Source organism: Watersipora subatra, chromosome 10 (genome assembly GCF_963576615.1).
Source record: "Watersipora subatra chromosome 10, tzWatSuba1.1, whole genome shotgun sequence".
Classification (NCBI taxonomy): Eukaryota; Metazoa; Bryozoa; class Gymnolaemata; order Cheilostomatida; family Watersiporidae; genus Watersipora; species Watersipora subatra.
In genome coordinates, this window is record NC_088717.1 from 39,022,259 (window position 1) to 39,048,565 (window position 26,307).

Here is a 26,307-nt window from a genome sequence, read left to right on the forward strand (position 1 = left end):
AACTCGTTCTTTTAAATTCAAGTTAGATCACTCTATTAAAAGCATTTAACTCAGCAATCGAAAGTTTCAAATCAGTCTCCAATTCATAATCATAATTTAGAAACTGATTTGGCAATCATTCGTGGTTAACCCCATAAAATAGAGTTGCAGATTAATCGAGCAATATTTGATTTTTAGAGGAGCAAAAGCGATAAAATGATCTGACGCAAAAAAGTTGTCAGTTAATTTTTACAAAAACTTTCACAAGTTTTGACATGTTGAGTTTTGATGTACTTAACCATATCTCTGTTTTTTATTTATAATTTAAACAGTTTTAATGCTAGTAGTGATGAGTGGTTACAAAGAGCCAGACCAATATTCGGCTATCACAGGTAACACGTTAGATTTGATAGTACAACTTTCTCAACATTTTTTCTTTTATAAATGTGTTAGGATGACTAGTGAATCCGTTTCGCAACATAGCTTGGCACCAGAGTACTAATTCATCGATAGTTGGTAAGACATACACATCGTCAATCCTTCGTTTTTTCGAGATGTCATTTTATCGTTGTCGGCCATCTTTATAGACAATTTTATCGTTAAAAACAAAGCTTTTGCAATGAATTTCTGAAAACGATGCTTTTGTTTGCAATTTTTTTATTATAGTATCAAAACAACACCAAAAAGTACTATTAAATAAAAGAATAACGATCGTTTCCTACAAATATGGCGGCTTTTTCGTGAACGAGCGCATGTGCAAACGGCTTGATGACGTCAAAAAAATGATGGCAGCAAATTGAAAAATGTTCAACTGTCATAGTTTCAGAAGTTCTCTACTTTATTTAAAACATCTAATCGATAATAATTCAAACTGACATCTTAAAACTTTACATGTGATTGGCTGTCAGCTGATTAGGTGTCTAACAAGAGAACCGTAAAGTTAATCATTTGGCTGGGGAATCGACCAAAATGTGGTTTATCAGTTTCGTGGAGAAACGACTCTTCTGTCGCTTTCGGTAGAGGTTTATAAAGCTGTCACCTAGTAACAATAAACTAAGGATATAAATGCCAGTAAATCTTAAAGAGTATTGACAAGATATTAGTCAATGAATTACATTATAAAACGATTATCTGAGAGGTGTGGCTTTGTGCTAACAGCTAAAGAAATACGAAATCGTGACTACTTTGAAAAGTTGGAAAAACCATTCAACATGTGGATCGACATTCAAAACGAAAAAATAAAAATTTATTCCACGATCGTTAGCGATCTTTTGTCTGATCAGTACGATAATAATTCAGATGATGGTAGTGATGTAAATTCTAAATATTTGAATATACAGAGAAAAGTGATGGTTATGGTAGCTCGGACGATGACGATGCTACTGGCATTGGCTACGCTGTGGCATTAGACTCTGCCGAAAGGAATGCTTCCAAGCATTTCATACATAGCCAATCATACATAGTCGTATCTTTTTTTGTAGCAGTGCATATGTAAATGAACGTTTATGTACAAAATATTTTGTTAATAGAAATAAATTTCAGTTTGAGCTATGTAAGTTCATAAAATACCAATTTTATTGAAGTTAAAAATAAAAAATTACACGATTTGCGGTTGTTTTTTGCAGGGCTTTTACCCAGCCAAAGGGTTAAGAATCTTCCTATCAGTCACAAAAAATTGCCTTTTTGCTCTCCACAGGGTATAATACATAAATGTTGATAACATGTGACATGAGCTAGATAAATTTTAAGGTATTCAGTTTTAAACATATGTGAAGCGAAGCGCATAAAATAAAAATTTCTATTTGAAATAGCCTAAATTTTTTAATGGGAATTTAGATAAAAATATTTGCATAGTCCAGCATCTCAACAGTGAGTTGATTGTAGTGGATGTCCCATTTATCATTGTAAAACTGCTCAGCAAATGTGTGTAAGCAATTCTTTGAGTAAATCTTGAGTATGATGCCTTAGTTTACTGCAAACAGAGACTGTGCGTGTTTCAAAGATGAGCTTGCACAAAATCTTAAGCAAAAGTTATCTGAAAGTGTCGATATTTTTCTATCCTTTGTGATTGTTTTTGACGTTTGAAGTGATCTGATTGCCGGGATGTTCCAAGATTATTATCGATAAAACTTGATAGTGATTAAAAATAAACTTTCAAATATATTTGGAATAAAATTTCAAATATAGCCTCAGATACATTGCTATATATGTCTCAAACGATTTAAAGATGGGTTGGTTAAAATTTGTCCCTTTGTTTTCTTAAATACTGTGTGAACATGAGTACCCCAAAGCTGATGAGCCCGTACCTTTACCATTTACAAAGTCATTTAGTCATTTTGGGTGAAGTATGGGTGTGTGCTTTTTTCTAACTGATTGAACTGCAAACTAGTTTTGTTGATTTTAATCTAGAAACATTTTGGCAGTCAGATTACCTTACTCCAAAAAAAAATCTCAAATGATAGAAAAATACCCAAACTTTCTGATAGAAAGCTAGGACTTGATGTGATCACATATTTGACTGTGTCTAAGGATAAATGAAATAAATGTGAACCTATCATCTGTAGTTTGCTTGTAACATAAGAAAAGGCTAGAAAGTCTGTATGTCCGTTTGCCTAGAAACAAGCATTATCAGTAGCATTTATAGCTGCAAGTTTGTGGCGTCTGCCAATCAGAAATTGAGCTCAACAACTATTATTGATATCGATCCAAATGTTCTTCCATTAGAACATTATATCATCTTGTGCACCAGCAAATGATTAATAAGTATTAGTTTGAATTACTAGTGCCTGAATGCTATAAGAATGAGTGCACAGAAAATGGATGTGATTAGTTTTGAAAAACACAAAAAAAAACTTAAAATTATGTTGATTGTTGCTTTTTTTCTGCAAATTTTTTAAGCAATGCAGCTTTGTACATATGTTTCTTTTTATGACAATGTGTTGTTGTCAGCTAAACTGGTGAAACAATAACATGGCTGCGCCTCGAAAATTAATAAAAAATAATTTTACGAAATAAGCAGTTTTATCAATGCAATGATAGTAGAAATGATCACTAAATTTTTTGCTAAGCTTTTCAATGATACACATTACTGAAGCGATGAAAGATATGCCCCTTTGTACAGCCTTCCACAGCTTCGTAACTCAAACCGACTCCGAAAACTGCACAACAAAATCGCTTATCCACAACCCTCCACTATTCTACAAATGCTTAACCAATATAAACCACCTGCTGCTGCATTGACTATGTTTCTATGACAGGCATGAGGCGCATCCATGACAGGCATGAGGCACATCATGCGGGTTTGCAGTTGTGCGCAAGTTGCGTTACCGTGCGAATCGTTACATGTGTTTTTAAGTGTTTATATGGACATTCGCATGATGCAGATTGACTCCGGCGCCTTGTTGAAAAAAGGTAAGGAATTGTGCGCTATAATGTAATAATTGGCGCCGTGGTTAACAACGCACGTGTTAGCGACGCAAATGCGTAAAACCCGACTGAGAAAGTATGACGGGATTAATGAAAATGTTTAAAATTGAATAGTTGGCGCGGTATTTTAATGCGCATCGTTCGCAAATGCTGTTTTTACGATTCGCAAGCAAGATAGATTCAAAAAAGTTTTGCGAATCGCAAAACCAGCTTAGCTTGCGGATTCATGCTGCTTCCATGATGCGGTTAATTTGCGAATTCGCTCAAATTTGCAAATCATGAGCGCCATGGAAACAGTGATTCACTCTTTTAGAAACATGACCCCCTTCATTGTAACTCATTTGAAGTTCCTGTTCTCTTGACTTGCAAAACTAAGCAAGGATAAGCTTTATGTATACCCTATGTGAACTCTGTAGCCATCTAGTAGTCAACCACATTTTACGTTGACGGTCAAAATAATTAAAGAAACATTGGAACAACCGATATATTGGTAATCTACTATTATAACATTGTAAAACTTGATTGTGGGTGGAGAATTCGGAAGCAGTAGCATTGCATAGCTAGTTAGTTTCTTCAAAGATCAATGACAGATCAACCATTGCCACAAAATCTTACGAGTTTAACGTTGATAATATATATATATATATATTTATATATATATATATACATATATATATACTATCTATTGTGTAATGGCAATTTATCTCTCATCTGATGATTTTTAGTGTGAGAAATACTGGAAGTAAAATGCATGGACTTTCTAGTCTTATAATAAGCTCATTCCATGGCCTTCCACACACACACAGGCCTTCATAAAATTAATGTTTCTAATTATCTATATATAATTATAATATATAGGCCTATATAATATATATAATATATATACAGTGAAACATGGATAACTCGCCCTCGGATATAGCGAACACATGGTTAACTCGACTGGATTTGCTTGGTCCGTTCCCACGCAATGATAAATGGCTCTATATAACTCGAATTCAACACTGTTATAACGAACTGTTTTTTGCCCAACGGCTACCGAAACGGTTGCTATCGCTTTAGAAAATCACTTTATTCCAAGCCATAGAGGTAAACCTCAACTTTTCGTAATTCATAAGCGTCGTTATTACCTCCATCGGCAAAATATTTTTGTCAACGACTGTTCTAAAGGTTTAGTGAAATTTGATTTATACTGCTATACGATGAATAGCGCGGACTGGCCCGGCCACGGGCGCAAGGATTTTCGCCACGCACATACAAAACAAAAATCGCATGTTGTTTTGTATGTGCGTGGCGAAAATCCTTGAGCGCGTGACCCGGCTAGCCCGTGACGAATATTTTTCCGAAGTTGATTCCGTGTTGAATCAACGTCGGAATGTTGAATGTTTAAAACGTCTTAAAATTTGTTTTTATTAAACGTATACGTTTTCTTAGCTAAAAAAACTATTCATCGTTTGACCTAAACACAGAATACGTGTGTACGTTCAATAAGTATCCATTCAAAAAGCGTGAGTGATATACAATGTACTGTTAAACCTCGTAAAACTTTTAATTGAACTGCCTCGGAGTGTTGCTCTTAACGAATCCCAGGTAAAGTAAGGTAATCTTTCCATAAACTTCAAGAAAGATCGGCAAAATTGATCGTGGGTAAAACGCTCAAAAAAAAAGATGTCTTTTCTTTGAGCATTTCAGCAACGATCAAGTTTTGCCAATGTCAATCTAAAAAACGTCCTGGCAATAACATCACCTCAAACAACAAACCAATCTCAAGTGATAGAAAAATCTCTATACTTTTTGATAAAAACGTTTTAAACTTTACATTAGAAGCATTTAATTTGAAACAAGCCATTTGTGCTTTTGATTTATATTATAGTTTGTATATGTTCATGTATCTACTAATAAATAAGTGAATACATAGACTTGTGACAGTGCTCTGATAACTTGAACACTCTGATAATTCGAACACTTTTGCTCGGTCCCTTGAAGGTTGAGTTATCCGAGTTTCACTGTATATAGGAACGATTATGACTACTAACTACAAGTATAATGAAAGGTTATAACTCCGTGCCTGTTTTATAGCTACTGCCAACCATGAACCTTTAATGGGTAAATGAGTAAACAATCTCTCTCCGCATCTCACACCTGATGCATTCAATTAGCCAGTTAGAAGCCTTGAATCTAAACATGTAAACCAGGTGGAAGGAAGCAATAAGAAAAATATACTGAACTAACAAAACTCATAGAATTTTGACCAAGGTTATTACACTGCATGTCGCGCCTCTGCACGCGTAATTAGGGTACCGATGAAAGAAACACAAATGTTGGGTTTTTTTGGCATTTTGGTTTTACTCAATGTCTGATAGTACTTGTATTGTTAGTGAATGAACCAAATTTCTTCCAACTATGTAGACTCCAATGTACCAAATCCATTTCAAATGTAGACATATTAAGTATATAAAAATGCAGTCTAGTATAAATAATTTTATGTAGCAAAATTGTTTTAGTGTATAAGTTATTCTGTAAAATTTATACACCGAGTAAATGTACAAAATTGATTCTCATTATGTAAATTCAATGTACCAAATGCATTTTTAGAGTGTACAGGTGAATCTAAATAAACATATTCTCATACAAAATGCTTTCTTGGTGTACAAAACTGAAAGTCTAAAAATAACTTAAGAATGGAGAGCTGGGTGTCCCAGCGGCAGAGAGGTCTCATGCTAAAGTCATCTGTCAATTAGCTGAAGATGTAAAATGCTAGCAAGCAACCATATTGAATAACACAATCTCTCCAGTTAGTATTGACTGACTAGTAAGACATCTAGGTCAAATATGTCTAACTTTAGATCCTATGTATACAGAAATGAGGGGCATCTTTATTACATTTCAAACTGAGTCAATGCTGTATTGTGGAAACTGGCAATGAGGAACTTAGGTTTGACTAGCACCACAGTCCATGAAACAAGTTTGATTGACAAAAGGCTGAGATATCAGAAGTTAGATAAAAAAAATAGTTGTGGCCATCATCATGCCAGCAAAGATTAACCGAAATTATATCACAGCAATTTGATAATATGGAAATTTATTTGTTAAAAATAAAGTGGGTTGTCAAAATGGACTGGATTGTGCGAAAACTTGACCATAGCATCACAAAGCAATGAGCATAGCCAACAAATCTTAGACACATTAGGATAATTCATTTATTGTTGTTAACAACTCTGACAGACTGTTTGCGTGACCTCTAGAGTTATTACTGCTCATGAAACATCATGGATTGGATTAGCAACAACGATCGATCATGCAAAGTATCATGGAGTAACGGAAAACATAGCTTTACAAGGGCCAATCTGTTCGAAAAGTGATCATATTTTGGTTATGAACAGTGGCTAAATTTGTCTAGCTATTATAGCGGTATAGCCTTAGTTATATAATTCAAATTCCTGAATAAAGATTCCTATTGCAAAGTTGATTTGAGAATTGACGATTCGGCATGTCAGAAGACGCAATGCAATAAGAGACAAATACTGAAAAAGCATATAGTCAATAAATAGATAAACTGATATTAAAATGGTATCAATTCTTTATCTTGATTACACATGTAGATTATCCAGAGCCGTAGTAATTATTTTATTATATTTTTTGTGAATGAAAGTTTGGGGTTCAATTTCCAAAAAAGGCCACTGGTGGTGATGGGAATGATGTCCAACTTTAAATTGCTCTCTGCAACTGGGCATGTCTACAGTTGTCGAGGTTACCTAGCAACTGAACTCAAACATGTCTAGCCAAAACCATAGAGCCATTGTTTGTGCAACATGACTCTTTTAAGACACAACAGCTTCTACAACTTCTCCAGACATACTGGTTTTTCAAAGGATTGCTTCATAGACATATGTTTTTTTGCTCAAAAGAAAACATTTGAGTAATATATGTTAAAAAGCTTTTTAGCATGAAAATAAAAACAGTGTCTAGTTCTAACCGCAGGTTACAAATAACTGATCAAAATAAAAGTCTATCCATTTAGCATAGTAAACCTGCAAGCTCAAAGCAAATGGCCCAACCTAAATTCATGGAGGAAAAATGACTAGTTATCTTGGTACGAATATAAAAAACTAGATCTAATAGTTTAGTACAGTCATCAGACGTACTCAAATTCCTCTGAATTATATAATCACATCAAAGCGTCATGTCTCCAAGCTATCAATAGATTATGCCAAGTGTTTACCATAAAATAGTAATTACTCAGAGCCTCCATCTGGTTAATTATTCAAGTTGCGGTTAATCTCAGGTCGTGGTTTTACTTTTTCCAGGACATAACAACAAACAAAAGGGATCACTGACTCGTTTAGCGGAAGATAAGATTGCTTTTTAGACTAAATAGCTAACAAAAGCTAGAAAAACAGCAGATGATTAAAAAATGATAGACGAGTCAAGAGCCAATTGCGGAGGATTTGGCTTAGTAGTAGCGGTTCATAGCCGTAATAAAACTCTTGCTGCTGATTCCCCAAATAAACAAATAAAAAAAGACAAATAAAAAATTAGTGTATTTGAAGATATTGAGAAAAATCTTTAACTTTTAACAAATTCTAAGAAATAGTTTCCAACCAACCATTAAGAGAGGCAACTTATTCTGTTTAAAACTAGAGGAGTCGAGCAAATTTATGAATAGTTCCCAAAAGGGTTTCAAATAAAATATAATGCATTCTGTAATTTAAACTGTTTGCAAAATAAAATAGAGTGAAGCTAACAATTTCTTTAGCATTTGTATGCCGATGTGAAAAAAAATTGGTTTTGTTTTTCTCAAGGTTTGCGCATTCAATAGTAATTTTTATTAGTTGCTCACCTCTTTTAGTAGTAATATTACAAAGACCTTGGTCGACTTTCAGACACTTTTTACAGTTGTCGATTTTTTCAATTTCTGATCACATGTTACAAATAGAATGATGGTTTATCTAGCAATATTTAGTTTAGGTTTGACTGGTGTCGGTCTAAAACTAACTACAAATTGGTTTAGATCGAAGTGAAATACTTTCTTTTGGCGATGGTTATTTAAAAACTTTACTACTCAATTATACATGTATACCTTCTAGCTAACATATAAATAAGCATTTTTAACAGCTCTAATGACTTGCTAGATGACATAAATTACCGTAAAAAAAACATCAGTTAGTTTTTATATAAAAACAATCAACAAAACTCGAAAATAAATGATAGCTTATGCGTCTATTCAGAACCAAGAAAGTTGCAACTTTTAATGTTTGTTTTAATTTGATAATTTTCATTTCATATATATCCTTCATTATTATTAGTACCCTGGCAGTCTTGTTATGGTCAGATGAGCCACTAAAGCGCAGACAACTGTGTGCAGAATCATGCGGCAATGCCTAAGAGGCCGACAAGCGCAGATGTTAGCCACTAAGCTGATCGCTGCAAGTTCAAATCCCACTCAATGCAATTGTTTTACAACCTCAAACCATGGTTTCCAGCAGATGGAATATGGTTCTTATTATAGTAAACATTAATATGCAGGTTTACTATCATTTACAATGTTTTCCTAATTAAATTTAAAATACACATTGACAACTTATGGGACTGTATCCTGGGTAAGATAACTCTTGTCTGCCTCTTCCATGTACCGCAGGTTGGTTAGCAGTTTTTTAACTTCATTTGGTCAATATACTTGCACAAGAATACGACAAAAGAACAATCAATGCAAATCAATACATACATCAGATTACAGCCAAAATTATTTCCAGAGGTAATAGCAATCATTTTCATGTTAACTTTCAAGTGAAAAGAATTAGCAAAAATAAAAAATAACAAAAAAATATACAATTTAAGACAAAAATTAAAAAGTTTTAATAAATTTGGCACGGCTGAAATCTTCATAAACAAAGTTCAGTCATGTATGAGTAACATAAAACAGAAAATGATTGAAACATTACAAACATTATGGAGGATCAGACAAGATTAATTTGCAGAAACCTATTTTCCAATCTGATAATTCTAATAAACTAAATCTACTAGCAAACCTTTCTTAATCAGCTATTGGAAAAAGTAAAAAGCTTGACCGCAGGTAACCAACACAACAAACAACTACACGCAGAATAATAGCCTACAGTATATAATATAGCTGATACATAAATAAAATCTTAGGCTTATTAAAAAAACTGTTTCAATATAAAAATATTTTTTTAATCAGCCACACTTTTTTAACTTCATTTACTGAACTATATATATTATTTTACAAACACATGCCCAAATTCAAGGAAGAAGAAACTAAGATGATTCTTTTTAGGGTTGCGCAATAAATATTAAAAAATAGCTAATTCACTATTTTAAACTGAATTTCTATTTGCTGGCAGAATGCATTCTTCAGACGTTTACAGACGCAACATTAACAATACTAATAGCTATAACAACAATAATTTAATTACTGCTTTTACATGCTTTACAATGTGCTTTTCATAGCATCTTTTAATGTCTGGAAACATGTAAAGCTATGAGAATCAAGCTTTTTGAAGAATGCATTCTCTACAAATGGCATTCTTTAAAGTAAAAATTCTATGAAAGATTATTTGACAAATGAAAACAGAACTCTTTAATAAAAATTTCAATCACTACCAAATATATCTGGTTTATATTAAAAGTTGACTTGCAACAAAATTCACATTACAATTATTTGGCATCAAAAGATTCACCATGTCTTACTCTGCTGTGTTATAGGTGCAGAATATGTGGAAATGTGATTACAAGATCATAAAAGCTCAAAAACCAAAAGCCGCCGTAGATTGGAATCAGTTTATTTCTCTGACGTTGTCATTACATTTGGTTATTGTTTTGTCAAAAGATGTTCTCACGTGAATTGAAAGGCCAATAAAAGGCTCAATATAAAACTTCTCGTAGCACTAGCTTATGACAAACACTTCGGGTTTTACCGAAGACTTTTGTATCAAATATAGACGCTTGCTACTTTACAGTTTTGTTCCGGCTTGGTCTAATCGTCAAGCCGTAATCTGATCATGTGACCCAATACTTCGCAAATAATTTCTGCAGCATTTTTCGATTATCACAGGTGACCAACAGGCTCGTCATGTTTATCAAACAATGATATATACTCTTTCATGCTAAGATTAAAAAATTAAATGAATTTTTACGGGAAGTTATAGGATATCACTGCTAAAAGTGACAGCATTACAATGACGATAAAACAGACGCGTAAGAACAATAGACATGGTTTTATTGAATGCGTGAAGTATATTTGTGAAAATATTTCGACGAATGAGGTTGCGTGAAAGTGTAAACAGAAGCCATCTTGTACAACTACATCACATTTGAGCCATTTTGGAAAGAGATTCTAATCTTCGGCAGTCTTGTGATGGCGGCGATTAACTGTCCGTTTTTTAGCTTTTAAGAGCTTGTAATCACATTTGCACATATATTGCACCTACAACACAGCAGAGTAAGACATGGTGAATCTTTTAATACCAAATTACTGTAATGTGAACTTTGTTGCAAGTCAACCTTTAAATATGACGCAACGTCATTTCTAGTGTAGCCATTCATATTAGTTTGCTATCATATAAAAACAATTCCATATTATTTAAAATTTAATATATCCTTATTAAGCAGATTACAATGAAAGTGTTAAATAGTAACAGCTTTTAAAGAAGTGTTGTTGACATAGTAAATCGATGACAATGAACAGCTGGAATAGGCTAATTACCTACAAAAGGGCTCAGAAGTTCAATAGTGTATGAGCCTACTTAAGTTTTAGAACTACAGTTAACTAGAGCTTACAAAGTTTTGATGCCATTGATTTACCTTGACTGTACAAAAACTAGAGCTTCACGATTTCCAAAAATCTTGAAAGGATTCAATATATCACGATATTATTACTATGGAAAAAAACTTTTTAACTTTGGTTTAAATTTTTTGAATATTGGTATGCTTTATGTTCGTGTGTTTTATGTTCGGGATAATTAGAAACATTAATTTTATGAAGGCCTGTGTGTGTGTGTGTGGAAGGCCATGGAATGAGCTTATTATAAGACTAGAAAGACCATGCATTTTACTTCCAGTATTTCTCACTCTAAAAATCATCAGATGAGAGATAAATTGCCATTACACAATCCTTCATTTTTTCGTGACATCATTTTATCGTTGTCGGCCATCTTTATAGACAATTTTATCATTAAAAACACGAAGCTTTTGCAATGAATTTTTGAAAACGATGCTTTTGTTTGCAATTTTTTTGTTTTAGTATCAAAAGAACACCAAAAAGTACTAGCAAATAAAAGAAAAATGATCGTTTTCTACAAATATGGCGGCTTTTTCGTGAACGAGCGCCTGCGCAAACGATTTGATAATGCCAAAAAAACGATGGATTATATAATTTATATGAATGGAGACATCTATTTAAATGGTGGCAATTTTCCAATCGTCTTCCTTAAAATCGTCAGCAAACAATTAAATCGCTATGTTGCGTTAATCTGATAGAAACCTGTCAGCAATTACTACATCCCTGCTTTTCTACTAGCCACTATTTCAGACGATAACTACTAATTTCTTTAGAATTATTAAAGCCGATATCAGCTGTCATCAGCAACATTTGCAGGGCTAGTATTCATTCCATCATTATCTTCCCTGATTAATTGGAAAATAAATATTGCCATCTAGATTAAAGTCTATTCAATTCAATGTCAATATTTGCCAAGCAACAACTCATATATTTGAGCATTGTAACGCTAATCTAATAGACTATTAGACTACTGCCTTGGCTAAAAGTAATCCTATCAAATCGATCCAATATGGAAGGTTAGCAGAAACTCATAGTAAACTAATAGGGACATCCATATTAGTTCACTTCAGCAGTGAGCATAGATGGTTAAAAGTGATAAAGAAAACAAGTTCAAAGCAAACAATATTTTGTGTAATACAGCTGTTACAGTCATTCCCAAAGAACTTAAAAATTTCAAAAACTGTCCGCCCCCACCGACCTTTCATTGCAGCAATACTAAACCTTAGATTTCAAACTCCAACAAATAAAGTAAACTCTTGTTTCATGTCATCTTCCATTCTCTCTTATAAAATGTATCATATTAACATCTTTAGCCTAGAAAATCAGATTACCATCAGCATATTTCTGATGTAGACAGACTCTGCAAAGTACTGCATGGAAAGTATTGATCAGAAGAACATTGAGGGAAAGACCTCATCAAACTAGCCAATCGCTACAACTGTAATATGGTTTACCTACTTGTAAATTGTATCATGCTTGCTTTTTAAAACAGATACTTATTTTATGCAAGAAAACAAAAAGCTTTAAAGATCATTATGGTTTTCACTGAGAGAATACCTAAGAAATAACTACACTGGAACAGCGGTACTACTGTGCATGGCCAGAATAGAAAGTATAGAAAGAGCCTGTCGTTGCTGTTGCAAATACTTCTGGGGTTTGTATACGACTACCAATTCTGCTTGAGAGTGAGCATAATAGCTCTATTGGTTAATTACGGCATTATTGATCAATAAACAATATTACCATTTTGCTTGATTTTATGCAACAGTTATGAAAATATTTACTTGAAAATCTTAATTGAGCAAACATTAAAAAGTAACTAGCAGGCCAGTCTCTTTTTGGTCCACACTTTTTGTGACTGTCCGTCGACTTTAAAAGGACAAAAAGAATTTTAAAACTAGGACCGTGTCAAGGTTGCTGATATAAACATGCTCTTTCCATTTTGATCTAAGGAAGCCAGGTTTTAGCACGATTTCAGTCCGTAGACAATAAGAACTAGACATTTCGGTGCAAAAATCAATGATTCAATAGTCCCTTTCACAAAAAAACGAATACACTAACTAAACCCTTAGAAGTAATCTAGGCAGCAGTACAAAAAGAACTTTCAGATTGCCACTTTTGTCACAAAGATCAATATACTACAAACTTAGTATAACTGGGTGTAAATATTAACCATTGAAGAGATTGATACCGCTGCACGCAATCTGTCTCGTGAGTACATCTTCAGAAATGTATGCTGGTAATCAACTAACTAATATGAGATTGATACGATTTGATTTCTATCAAATACTTATTCAAAAAAACTGCAATTATACAAACTTAACAAGCATTTCAAGCCTGTATCTCACCGTCTTCAGCCATTCAATCGAATGTACATCCCAGTCAGAATGATTATCGTAGTCGCTCAATCTTGGGATACTAAAATTGGTTATTCGGTTGAGCATGCTTCTGAAAAGGTTAACGACATTATGAGCCATATTCTTTCATACGTGACATGATACATAAATTCTTAAACTAAAAGACCGTCAACACGCTTTGTTGGAGAGGTAAACTTGCAAGATCTTCATAAAAAGGACTACAGAATAGTATCCTCCCCCGTCAACAATCCAACGAGGATAGCCAAGGTTCAGTACTAATAAAACCCGCTTCGTGAAGTCATGCGCAAAACTAACCAATAGAAACAGATATTGCATAAATTAGATTGGTCTGACAAATAGCTTCGGGTATTAGAAAATTTTATTCAGCTCAACTTGTTTTGATGGTTTATGGTGATTTCGCCGAAATTCTATTAGTCGAAATTCGCATTTGCCGATAGACCATTTGTCGAAATTGAAGCCTTTCGTCGAAAAGTGTAGTTTTGGTCGAAAACTTAGGCTATTGGTCGAAAACTCAGGTGGTTTAGTCGAAAATAATACTGTTGGACAAAAACAATAATAATTCTAATATTATTAGTAAGTTTTCACCTGTTAGTTAAGTTTATCTTCAACTTAGTGTTAGTTTAGTTTTAAGATTTGTGTACTAGCTCCATCAGCTAAACATATGCTATAACTGCTGTATCAGAAAATACTTCGCATACACACTTGTGATATACATTCAACTGATTTTTTATGGAGTTCTGGACATTTGGGTGTAATAATTTATACATGTACAACGTATTGCATGCTTCTTTACTACATGATAAAATTTATGAGAGCTTGTTAAAAGCTATCACTACTTTATCGACACGGAAGTTCATTTGTTTCACAGCCTACAGTGAAGTAGGCTGTGAAACAGCCTACTTCACTGTAGGCTGTTTCAACAGCCTAGTTCATTTGTTTCACAGTGAAGTATTTTGAAAGTGTATCCTAATTTTAGAGTAATGGCTATACATTTTTGTTCAGAATTATAGCACAATGGTAGTGGTATAATACAAGTTTTTTTATGTGCAACTGTGTTATAATCCTGTATACTTTCTAAGCTTGTGGATTTATTCATCAGTATAGCTGTGCAACCACCCTAATCAATTGCATACATGCATGTGTATAAGATATGCCTATATGCATATTGTACAAGTATGCTTGTAACTGCATAATTAATATTCATAGAAGCGCATTGATTCATTGTAGCTATGTTTCCAAAAAGTTAATGTTGCAATTTTACAGAGTAGTGCTTTGGGATCTTATGGAAGTGCTATTTGGAATATTTGTTCATATAATTATTAAGATTCAACTCTCAAAGTTTTAGATAAAAATTGTAGTAGCAGCATTCAAAAATAAATATAAATCAATAAAATTGATTTATTAAACAGTTTATTCAGTAGTGAATGACCTGTTAAAATTAATATATTGCATAATTCATAATATTATTAAGAACAGCAATGACAAATAGCTAAAAATAACAGTTATTGATATAATGCCATAATACAGCATCAAATTCTATGTTGGAAAATAAAAGAAAATATAGGTAGTAAAAGTAGCGCAATCAAAATCCATCAAATGTTGGTGTGAGATTTTTGGCTGCTTTGATAAACTTTGAAAGTGAAATTGCTTTGTTTTTCAATCTGTTCCATAAATTTTCTAATTCTTTATTTCTATATTTTGTGCTTTGTGTCTGTTTTCTTAGTTGCTGCTCATTTTCTAACATTTGTATGACATAGTTTATATTTTCTGCCTCACTATATAGGATGGACAAAAGTAAATACATATTAGGGTGTGAATGCGGTAGCAGCCCATTTAGTTTTCTGTGCCATCCTTCTAAGTCGTTGTTGGTTCTAATTTTTAAACTAAAAACACACTAGTCTTTTGGGCTCCACCCTTGATTATTGGCACTTAACCAAAATCTTTCAAAGTAGTCCAGTAAGCTAAACATTCTATAGTCCTGTTCCTCTATGTCTCTTTCTGCTCTAATACTTATATAATTAAACACCTCTTTTACAATGTTGGCTGGTACCAGCGCTAAGGCATACAACATAGTGACCAGTTCTCTCACTTTACCATTCTTATTACGATAGCCCTTTGATAGTCCATAGTTTTTCATATTCCGGTAGATCGATTGGCAAAAGTGAAAATGACAACCTCTCATCTCTAGTTCTTTCCCAAACACTTCATGGACTGCTTTCCACAGTGCTAAAATGGAGAAAAATATTCTATTTATATTCATTGGCATTGTATTGAGAATCACCATTGTTATCATTGACTAAACCCAAATCGTTGTACTAACCACAGATGCGTTTTGTTACACAACATGGTGATACTGAGACAGCTTAATGTTTTACAAAATTAAAAATTTTCTTTAATGTTTGAAAATGTGTCCATAATATTTTGAAGTGGGACGTATAACCGCTTAATTTTTGTGACAAATTTAATTTGGAATGGACATAGCAAACCTATTTTACATCATGAAACATTTCAATGTGAACGCCCGTGTAATTAAATGTTCATTCCAGATATCAGTGTTAACAAATACTTATCCAATTCATAGTTAGCCATTGCATATTTTGCATTCAAACCAGGTGCTAGCCGTTATTTAATGTCTTTCAATACCTGAAAAGAAATGATGGCGCTGATAACACAATGAGATAGCATTTAAAGAGGAAGTGTTGGGTGAAAATCGACTCTTGTAATACAAATATTCTATAAAGATTTGCACCTGAACATAATCCAATTTTCTTCTTTTTGACATTAATACGTATAAAAGTGGCACTTGTTTGCTGAAGCATCCCTGTCTTATGAAGGCGTATATCATTAGCAACTGCTCAAAAGGCCTTTTCACGCACTTGAAGGTTCCATCCAAATACAGAGTTCTAGATTTCTTCAGTTGATCTAGCTGAGTGTCAGTGGAAAATATTAAGTGCCTTTCGCCATCAATTTAAATGTCCACCCGCAAGAAGTTTTTTAGTATGGTATCAAGTATAAGCTAAAAATATTTTAGATACTGTTTTGATATTTGTGTCACAGTTGGATTACCAAAAAGATGTTTAGATTACCAACCTCTATTGCAAAGTTAAAGCACAAGTGAAGTTAGGTTTTCCAAGCAGCAGTACACTCAATAAGATTATAATCAATTTTTTTTTAATTAAGGCCGGTTATCTTAATTCAATATTTAAATTATGTATGATAAACTTCTAGGTTGACTCACCTCGAAATCTTTTGACTTCGGATGTTTTGGTCTGTTTTTCTCTCTTATTTTATTGGCCATCCTAATTAAATTTTGTCTTGAAAGACTGCTGCTGGTTGCACATTTTGTCATAAATTCTTTCAAGTTGTTGTCTACTATCGAGGTAGCACTTGAGAAAGGTTTCAGTTTTGTTTCATCTTTAATCTATAATATCAGTCAGAGTCATGTACAGCTTTTTTATAGGCTAATATTTAGTATGAAAAGCTTCAGCCAAACATTACATTAAATAAGTTTTAAGGATTATTAATGAGATTGAGTGCTTCTAACATTACTTCTCTTACCTTAGTTATTAAAGCGGTTCGCTCTTGTAGGTATTCTTGTGATAGACACGTGTGTAAGCCAGATGCATTGTATGCAGATTCAAAACTGTCACTCTGGGTAACTTTGGCTCTGCATTCTTTTAGTTTGCTACAAATCCAATAGACTGTCTTTCTACCATCCATTTTTTGTAAATTTTATTGACGACGTAGCTGTACCCATTTAATGACACAATCTCCTTGCTGCTTTCTCCCAGCTGGATAAATCTCATAGCTCACCACACTAGAAAAGTAAATGTTAGTTATGGTTATCTTTCTATAAACCAACACCAGAATCGCAAACATGTGAGGCGAAATAACTGCATTGCATTACCGCCATGAACATATAACACATGGGAATGATACATGGTGTTTTTATTTCTGTTTCAGTTCTGCTCTTCGTTGATTTCTCGGATGTTTTTGGTACCACCTGATAGCATGACTACGTAGATGTTCATCTCAATCGATGCTGGACAATAATTCCATAGTTTGAATCGATATAGAAATTTTGTGCCTTAAGACATTTTTCTTTTATATATAATTGATAAGTGAATACCACATATATTATGGTGTAGTTAGTATATGAGAACCACTCATTGTCGTATTGATGATTTATTAAAGAAGTAATAGATTTTTCTGTCATACTTATTGTATGGTTTGTGCTAATAATAATTATATTTATATTGACTTACGTATCATCAATGTCACTGTTGTTAAAGTCATTAGGTCCTGGATGAAGATGTATAATTGATGATGAGGAATTTGACCCGCTATAAACAAATAATAATATTATATTGTATGATGCGCTATGAAAACATGTATTATTAATTATGAAAGAGGTACGCTTAATAATTTTATTAATAAACTTTATCTTTAACACAAAGAAAAATGCCAGCCTATTAATAGATTTTGGCTCAAACCTCTGGAAAGTCATTCCAGGGTTTACACTTTCCCCTTGTTTGAGTTTGTTGAGCATTTGAAACCAATGCTCAACAACTCTTAACACTTTCTCTATATTTATCTTTTGCACAAACTATAAACATGTGTTAGGGTTTTGTTAAATGAAAGCAATAGAGTTGAAATATACAAAGTTTTAATTGCATATTTAATCTGCTTGCAAATTCTGAATAAAAATGATACACACTATTGAGTTACTCAGTTTTAGCGATTTTCAGTACGGCAGTCTTAAATGAAACATAACATTCTATTGTTTGGCTGTAACTTTAACTGAATTTATCTCAAATTTTGTGAGCTACCATTGGAATACATTATTTTTACAGTGTTTATGTTCATGGTAAATCAGCATATTACGTCTCAAAGATTTTCTGCTCAAGGCTACAGTCATGACTACCTTACAGCCTCGATGCCGCACTCACATGACATGTGGGTGCGGCACGACATAGCAGGCGACATGACATAACATCCCATACAATGTATAAGATGTTTTAATTTACAATGTATACATACTAAAATATATTTGAATATATATTTATGTTCTGGTAGTATAATCTTGTACTGTGAAGTCAAATCACACATATATAATAGTTAAGGTTGTGACCATTACAAAAACTATTACAGTAGATTGATAAGTCCTTATAGATGACAAGATGTAAAATAAGTTGCAATAACATTGAAGCAATGCAGTAGTGAGCATTTCACAACCATGCAGTGTATATGCATTGAGTACTTTTACTATCACAGCATACATGGAGTACAGCTGCTGCTATTTCCTTATGTTCAGTAAGTATTATTGATGCAAGGGAGAATCGCCTACTGCAAATTGTGCAGCTGTAGATGCAATAAGATTGTTGCTAGTACACATTGACTCAACACAATTTTAATGAGCCACAACCCTAATAATCGTATTAACTAGCAACTACCAAAATCAGAAGATATGGCAGTACTGTAACTGCAATCGGTTTGTTTGTACTCAGAGTTGTGCTCTCTTAGAAAATAACATTTCCGCGAAAGTGTTTGATTATTTCGACCGATAGTCTTAGATTTCGACAAATAGTCTATGAATTCGGCAAATAGTCTTAAATTTCGACTAAAAGTCTACGAATTCGACAAGTAGCCTGTCGGCAACAACGGTTTCGACCAATAGATTTTCGACTAAATCTCTATTTCCCGTTTTGATTCCATTATTTCACTTTTCGAAGCACAAAACTTAGTTTGCTGTGTAAAGTAACAGCTAACATGCGTTATCGTTAAAAGGTATCATGACGCTGTTAATGCCCGGAGGCGGATATGGCTGTCGAATGTACATAGGCTAACATTAACAATACTTATTAGCTGGCTTTGTTAAAAGTTTTTCAATAAAGCATAATTTTATTTAGATTTATACGAAATATTAGTAGGATGTAAGAAATAGTTATTGTAAAACATGCAACGAGATATGTGTTAAAGTTTTAATAATGTATAAATGTTTGATATATTGTGGCATTTTTCTTTTGATGATAGTTTGCATTCAAACTCCTTTTGAACAATTACATTATTTTGTGCGCTGGGAAAGCTGTATGATGCCTATATCCTGATAGGTTGGTTGTACAAACCAACCAACCTTGTACAACCAAGCTTGTACAATAAAAACATGAGTCAAATACGAAAATAAAATGAGAGTCTTTTAATCTTTAGATATTACGCTGGCTTAGTTCTCAAACCAGTCATTTGGGACACAAAGCAAAGTTCATTAAAATGGATTACAAGATTTGGTCTTCTGTTATTCCATTTTATTATTGGTTAGAATTTTAAAAATTCAGTTAACTAACAAATCCTAACAAAAACTAACAATCCTTAGAACTAACATCCTAACAGAGATGACAATGAATAAATAAAATATATTTTATCCTATATTTTCATAATTCCAGTTGATTGGTTTGTTCACAAACTAGTTTAGAAGTTAGAGCACAAAGCAGCCAACTGGGATATCATTGAAGCATAACAATATGTCTGAGGATGCACAAGCGCATAAAATTACATTGGTTTATAGTGTATAAATATTGGATTTGCTTTCTCTAGATGAACAACCAGATAGTTTTACGACATTGAAGTACATAAGGCACAAGTTTATGATAGTAAACTGAGTCTATTTTAGGAGTGATTTCATGTATGATTTGTCTGTTTCTGCCATAAAAAGAAGTATTAACTCGAGATCTTTCATTTTTGTTTCAGCTAACGTTATCACCCTTTTGTCTTCTGGAGCATTGGCTAATCGGATCTCAGATGAGGGTCTTCTTGACAGGGTTTTACTTATAACAGAGCTCAATTTTAGAGTAGGCTTATTCTAGTGCTTACGATGAGAATTATTTTGAGGTATAGCTGCACGGTAAACAAGCTTCTTCACCTTTGTGTAGCGTACCAGATTGTAATGCCCTGTTTTTGTCATTTCACCATACTTTTTGATGTGCTTTTTTCAAAGATGGACTTTCATAGTTTTTCATTGTTTGGTTTTACGTTGAGTAGGTGGCAAAGGAGGGAGAGTGGACTGTATATGTCATGTGGTAGTAAAGCTCTTTCGATCGCACTATGACCAAAATCGAATTCCTGTATTGAGCTGTGTCCAGACTCGCAATATTTCTGCGTTATCTACACAAGTGTGCCATGATTTTGCACAAAAGGTTGCAAAGCATAAGACATGACACTGTTCCTGTTCTGTGGGACGCAGCGATCAGATCATAGGAAATATTTTGAGTGCTGGGATGGTCAGACATTGCGTTCTCTAGAATAGCAATCCGCGCACTTGCTATATCATTCGCACTTTGACCTGACAGCGTCTCACTCAAAATGCTACAGTATGTTTTTTGGTACTCTGAACAATCTCTATAAAATTATATGTTCTGAGCTTTTTCTTGTAAAAACAGAAAGAAACCTGGCAGTTCGGCAATGGAAATGTTCTCTAAGTCAAAAGATATCACCAATATGTTTGTTTCAGCTAGTTTTCTATCTTTTTCTCTCTTCTCGCTGATTGGTATACCCAGTTTCCTGTGAGATTGTTACTCTTTTTCCTCTTCTTCGTTTACAGAGCCGTGGGCTCTTTTTTGCTTATATAGTTCGCACCTGTCGCGTTGATCCTTCTCGAGTTTATAAAAGTCTATATTTAACCTCTCATTAAAAACTTGTCTGTTTTTCCACTCAAGAACTGGATCTTTTTGATTGTCTATTTGTTTTTGATAATACAACTTGTACATTTCAGCTACAGTATCAATAGACCTGGGTCCAAATACTCTTTCTTGGAATCTGCTCGACAGTAATGCGATTCTACCTTTGGAAAACTTTTGGTGTGCTTTTCTATGTCTTAAAGAGTATTGACAGAATTTTTTTACCCTTAAATGGACGTTTGTATGCACTAGCATCAGGTAAATTGTGACTGGATTTTTTTTCTGCCATGAAAGCGGGATCCTCTTAATTTATCAATATGTAATGTTTTTACATAAAAGTTTTTGCAGACCTGAATATGTCCATAAACAGGCGCATAATATTTAATGAAGCATGTTTTAGTACCTTTGTGGTCTTTTCGCTTTCTAGAGTTGGTTTGTTGTATTTATAGTGGGGGTTGCAAAAAGGTTCTGTAGGCCATTCTATTCTATTTCATTCCATTCCATTTCTCCCTTATCAAAACTTTTCTGGTAACATGGCGCATAAGAGTTGAATGTGGGAGAATGGACAATTGGCTCTTACAACACATTTTGATCATAACGTGTCCGACTGTAGAATAATATGGATTCTTTCTGATCAAGGAATTGCTTTTAGGCAAATTGATCAAGTAAGAGCCAAATAGAAAGTGCGTCTAACGACGGTGTTGGTTATGTGATGGCCGATATATTAGCCGTTGAACTTCAAGCTCTACATAATACTGTCGTGGAGGAAATGCATGCCATGTACAGGCATTCCTTACAACAGGCATGTAGTTCACTGAAGCTCATGTCAGAGTTAGTACGAGCTTTCATGATTGTCAGTCCAACTGTTGCTGTGCGACAGTTGCTAAACAGAACCGAGGTTGTTGCTGACTCTTCAAATGGTGTTCTAGAACTGAGGTCCGTAATGTGACTTTCAAAACGATATCTTCTAAGGAGCTGTCAAAGGGAAGTTGCATCATGGAAGTACCATTGATGTTACATATGAATGGAGCACAGTACGATGGGAACTTAGACACGAATACATTGATTGTTAAACATACTGGGACTACCATAGACTGTTCTGAACGTCCATGGGTGACATTTCAATTGCTTAAACGAATGTATACGTACCACTGACCTATGTTTACTGTCAAGAGAATATTGAAGAAAGTGGGTATATCATTACCTCTTTCTCACCTAACACTAAAAGACGATTTTAGTGAACTGGGGAAATCAAAAGTGTTTAGCCCAGTCTTAATGTACACTTGGCAGGAGCTACAGTCAGTAGCCAGCCAACCTGTATGCCTTGTTACATAACACTGTTGTTGAGAGCGAGATACTTGAGAACGTAAAGACGATTACCCATCTCGCCAATTTTTCCCCTAGTAGTGACCAACTTGGAATATCCAAGAAAATTATTCGAAAAGGACTAACTGATGTCTTTACTTTTCTTACTGAACCTTTACACATTTGGATATTTGTTAGTTGCTTGGCCCTAAGTTCTTATTTTGTGGTAACATTTGTAAAAGGTTTACATTGTGTAATAAAATGCAAAAAAAAGCAAATGGAGCTTGAAAGCTACGAGCTAAAACCAGAAATTGAAAAATAGTCCATGTAATAGTACCTGACATTACTGATCCAGAGATAGAAAATTTTGTCCGTAGCAAACCATTGAGACCATAGTTAGGAGGGTATGCAAAGGCAATGCAGTTGACATTCGAGAAAGTGAAACGGTTAACCACTTGATGTCAATGAACAAGGTTCTGACTATTGGTGTGAAAATCGAAGGCAGGACTTTTTCATTTCTTCTAGACAGTGGTGCATCGGTATCGTTAGTAACCAGCCGACTAATAGAACAACTCAAGTTGAAACCTGTTGAACGGAAACGTGACAGTAATGCTGATGTTGTATCAGTTACTGGGCACAAACTGCCATTGGACTGCTTGGTTGAGTTGAATGTCGGAATAGGAACCAAGAGTTGAACTCATGAGTCTCCTGTTCTGAGGAACTGCCGTCTAGCAGTAGATGGTGTCCTTGGACTAGATATTCTTGCCACTCTTCCTCCATTTTCAGTCGATGTAAAGGCTAAGAAAGTGTTTATTGGTAACGAACAGCTTCCATTATCCGGTGCAAATGATCTTCAGGTATCTGCACGCGCAGCAGATACCATAAAGATTGCACCACGAACTGCAGAAGTCGTGCCATGTAGACTCTCTTTACCAAATAGACAATGCACAGAGTTGTTGTTTGAACAGGTCTCATGGCCTGCAGGTGAGCTTTTAAGCCCACACACGTTAGTCTGTGCGGATACTACTATCCCAGTGCATGTTGCTAATGTTGGTCAACACCAGGTCACTGTCTATGCAAATTCGAAAATTGGAATTGTCTCTTTAGCTGCCAAATTACAACAGTACAATGTTCAGGGCACTAAAGGTTCTGATATGTACTCTCGTAAAGTGTTACAAAACCTTAACTTAGAGGATAGTAACGTTACATAGAAGGAAGAGAGCCAACTCCAGGGCTTGCTGTCTAAGTACTCTGTACTGTTTGCCACGGAAGTCACCGATCGTTCGGGTACTACAGCGTGTGAGCATGAGATAAAACTTACTGATGGGCGACCGATCAAACAGAAACCTTACAGGATTCCCCAAAGTAAGAGAAAGGAAGTAGAAGACCAACTCGAAGAAATACTTCGAGCTGGTGTTATATCACCTTCCAGTTCTCCTTGGGCTTCTGTTGTTGTTTTGGTTTCTAGGCCCGATGGTTCTGTGAGAGTTTGTATTGACTACAGGAAGCTCCATGCTGTCACTGTTCTTGATGCCTACCCTTTACCACGAATTGATGAGGACATAGAGTTTTTGTCAGGGGCACAATATCTAACCACTCTAGACATACTCTCTGGTTTTCATCAAGTTGCTGTGGCTGAAGACTCGAGAAAGTACACCGCATTCATAACCAGTAAAGGACTGTTTGAGTGAAATCAACTTCCTTTTGGGTTACGAAATAGTCCTGCAACGTTTCAGCGATTTATGTCGTTTCTATTAAGCACACTTTTGTTTAGTACAGTCATAGTATACTTGGATGATGTTCTGATTGCAAGTAAAACCTTCGACGAGAATGTCAATTACTTAGAAGAGGTGTTCCAATGCCTTCTCCAGTTTGGCCTCAGATTGAAGATGAAAAAATGTCACTGTGTCACGTGATCCTTGCCATTTTTTGGGGCTTGTGATATCTCCTGATGGAGCTCATCCAGACCTAGGAAGCATCAACAATTTTGCTAACTATACTCCTAAAAATGGGTCACAGGTGTGAACTTTTCTAGGCTTTTGTAATTTCTATCGCCGGTTTGTGGTCAACTATGCAGACATAGTGTGGCCATTGACTAGTTTGACAAAGAAACGTAATAACTTTGTCTGGATGAAGGAATGTGAAATAGCATTCAAAACTCTGATTGAAAAGCTCACCCAAGCACCCATTCGTCAGTATCCACAGTTTGATAACGTTTTCCTTGTGTCGGTAGATGCTAGCAAGTACACTTGTGGCAGAATCCTGAGTCAAATCTATGGCGATATAGGGAACATCCTATTGCATATTTCTCTTGAACGTTCCAGCAACATGATGTGAGATATGAGACAGTGGCGAAAGAACTATATGGAATATTTCTAGCACGGAAACACTGGCATCATTACCTTTATGGTCACCCACTGTATGTGTACAGTGACCAACAGAGTAGAAGCTGAGGCATAAAACAGGGCAATAATGCGAGACTTATAAAATGGGTATCGTAACTAGCAGAGTTTGATGTGAAACTCTTCTACCGCCCAGGGTTGAAAATTCGCCCAGCTAATTTCTTGTCACATGAATTACACTTCTGTTGACTTGGAGGATGAAAAGCCAGTAATTGCAACTAGATCTGTGTTGACCGCCTTGTACTCAATAGCACAAGAGCCTTGACAAAACTTCTTTAGAGCCGAGCAACGTAAGGATCCAGTCCTTCGCTATGTGATGGAAAGCGAGTTGAATTCACTTCCTCTTTCGCATCAGCCGGAAGATTTGAGATCTAATTTTAAGAGGCTCGAGACTAGGTGTGACTACTCTCGTAACGGCGAGTGTCCTCGTAACTTTAGCGAGTCACGGGGATGCCTAGTTGTACCTAAATATCTGATTGCGAAAATGTTAGAGGTGTGTCATAATGCTGTCTATGGAGGACATTTTAAAGCAGATAAGGCACTTGGCAAAGTGCTCGAAAGCTTTTACTGGCCGACGGTCGGACGAGACATGGAAAATTGTGTTAAATCTTGCCAAGGTTATCTCTTACAAGAGCACACATGACACATCCCGTAAAGGAGCCGATGCAGCCCATTATGGCAGCCGCTCCATGGAATGCTGTGGTAATGGATATTTTGGGAACCCTTCCTGTTTCCAACAGAGGAAATAAGTATATATTGGTCATTATGGATAGGTTCCTGAAATATCCAGAATGCATACCACTGAGGTCAATTTCTGCCAAGGTTGTGGCGAAGAGATTTATGCAGATTATAGTCTGTGGACATGGTGTACCAACTAAGTTACAGACAGACCGTTGTACGCAATTCACATCACAGTTGTTCAGCGAGGTTTCGAAGCTGTTGGGAATGAAACAGTCATTCAGTTGTGATTACCTTGAAAAGTTCAATTGGACACTGTTGCAGCTTCTCAAAGCCTACGTCGATAGAGAGCAGAAATACTGGTGTTCATATTTGGACCTAGTACTTATAGCCTATCGAACCAGCAAGCATTCCTTAGCTGGACATATTCCATTTGCGATGGAGCGCTGACGGACATGCTGTCTACCAGTTCGTTTGCTGTGTCCTTCAACTTATGAGCCCTGTGTTGAGTCCTCAGATGAATTCATGGAGACTTTAAGACAGAAGCTCAGAGGCTGCTGGAGGGTAGCTCATGACAATAATGAAGCGGTCAGTGTAGCACTAAAGAAACAGCACGACAAACGAGTACACTTTGTTAATGTGTGTCGCGGTCACAGAAACCATGATCAAGTCGC

The 26,307-nt window shown here is 35.0% G+C and overlaps 1 protein-coding gene across 1 annotated transcript in view; it reads right to left on the bottom strand.

Annotated features, from left to right (window-relative positions):
- The window catches only part of LOC137405673 (cGMP-dependent 3',5'-cyclic phosphodiesterase-like), a 93,084-nt gene extending 79,294 nt beyond the window's left edge, over positions 1 to 13,790 (bottom strand). The window contains exon 1 of the mRNA XM_068092012.1: positions 13,549 to 13,790. Within this exon, the coding sequence (XP_067948113.1) occupies positions 13,549 to 13,677 (129 nt within the window). The 5' untranslated portion in view covers positions 13,678 to 13,790. The remainder of the gene's footprint in view (positions 1 to 13,548) is intronic.
- Positions 13,791 to 26,307: the final 12,517 nt, after the last annotated feature.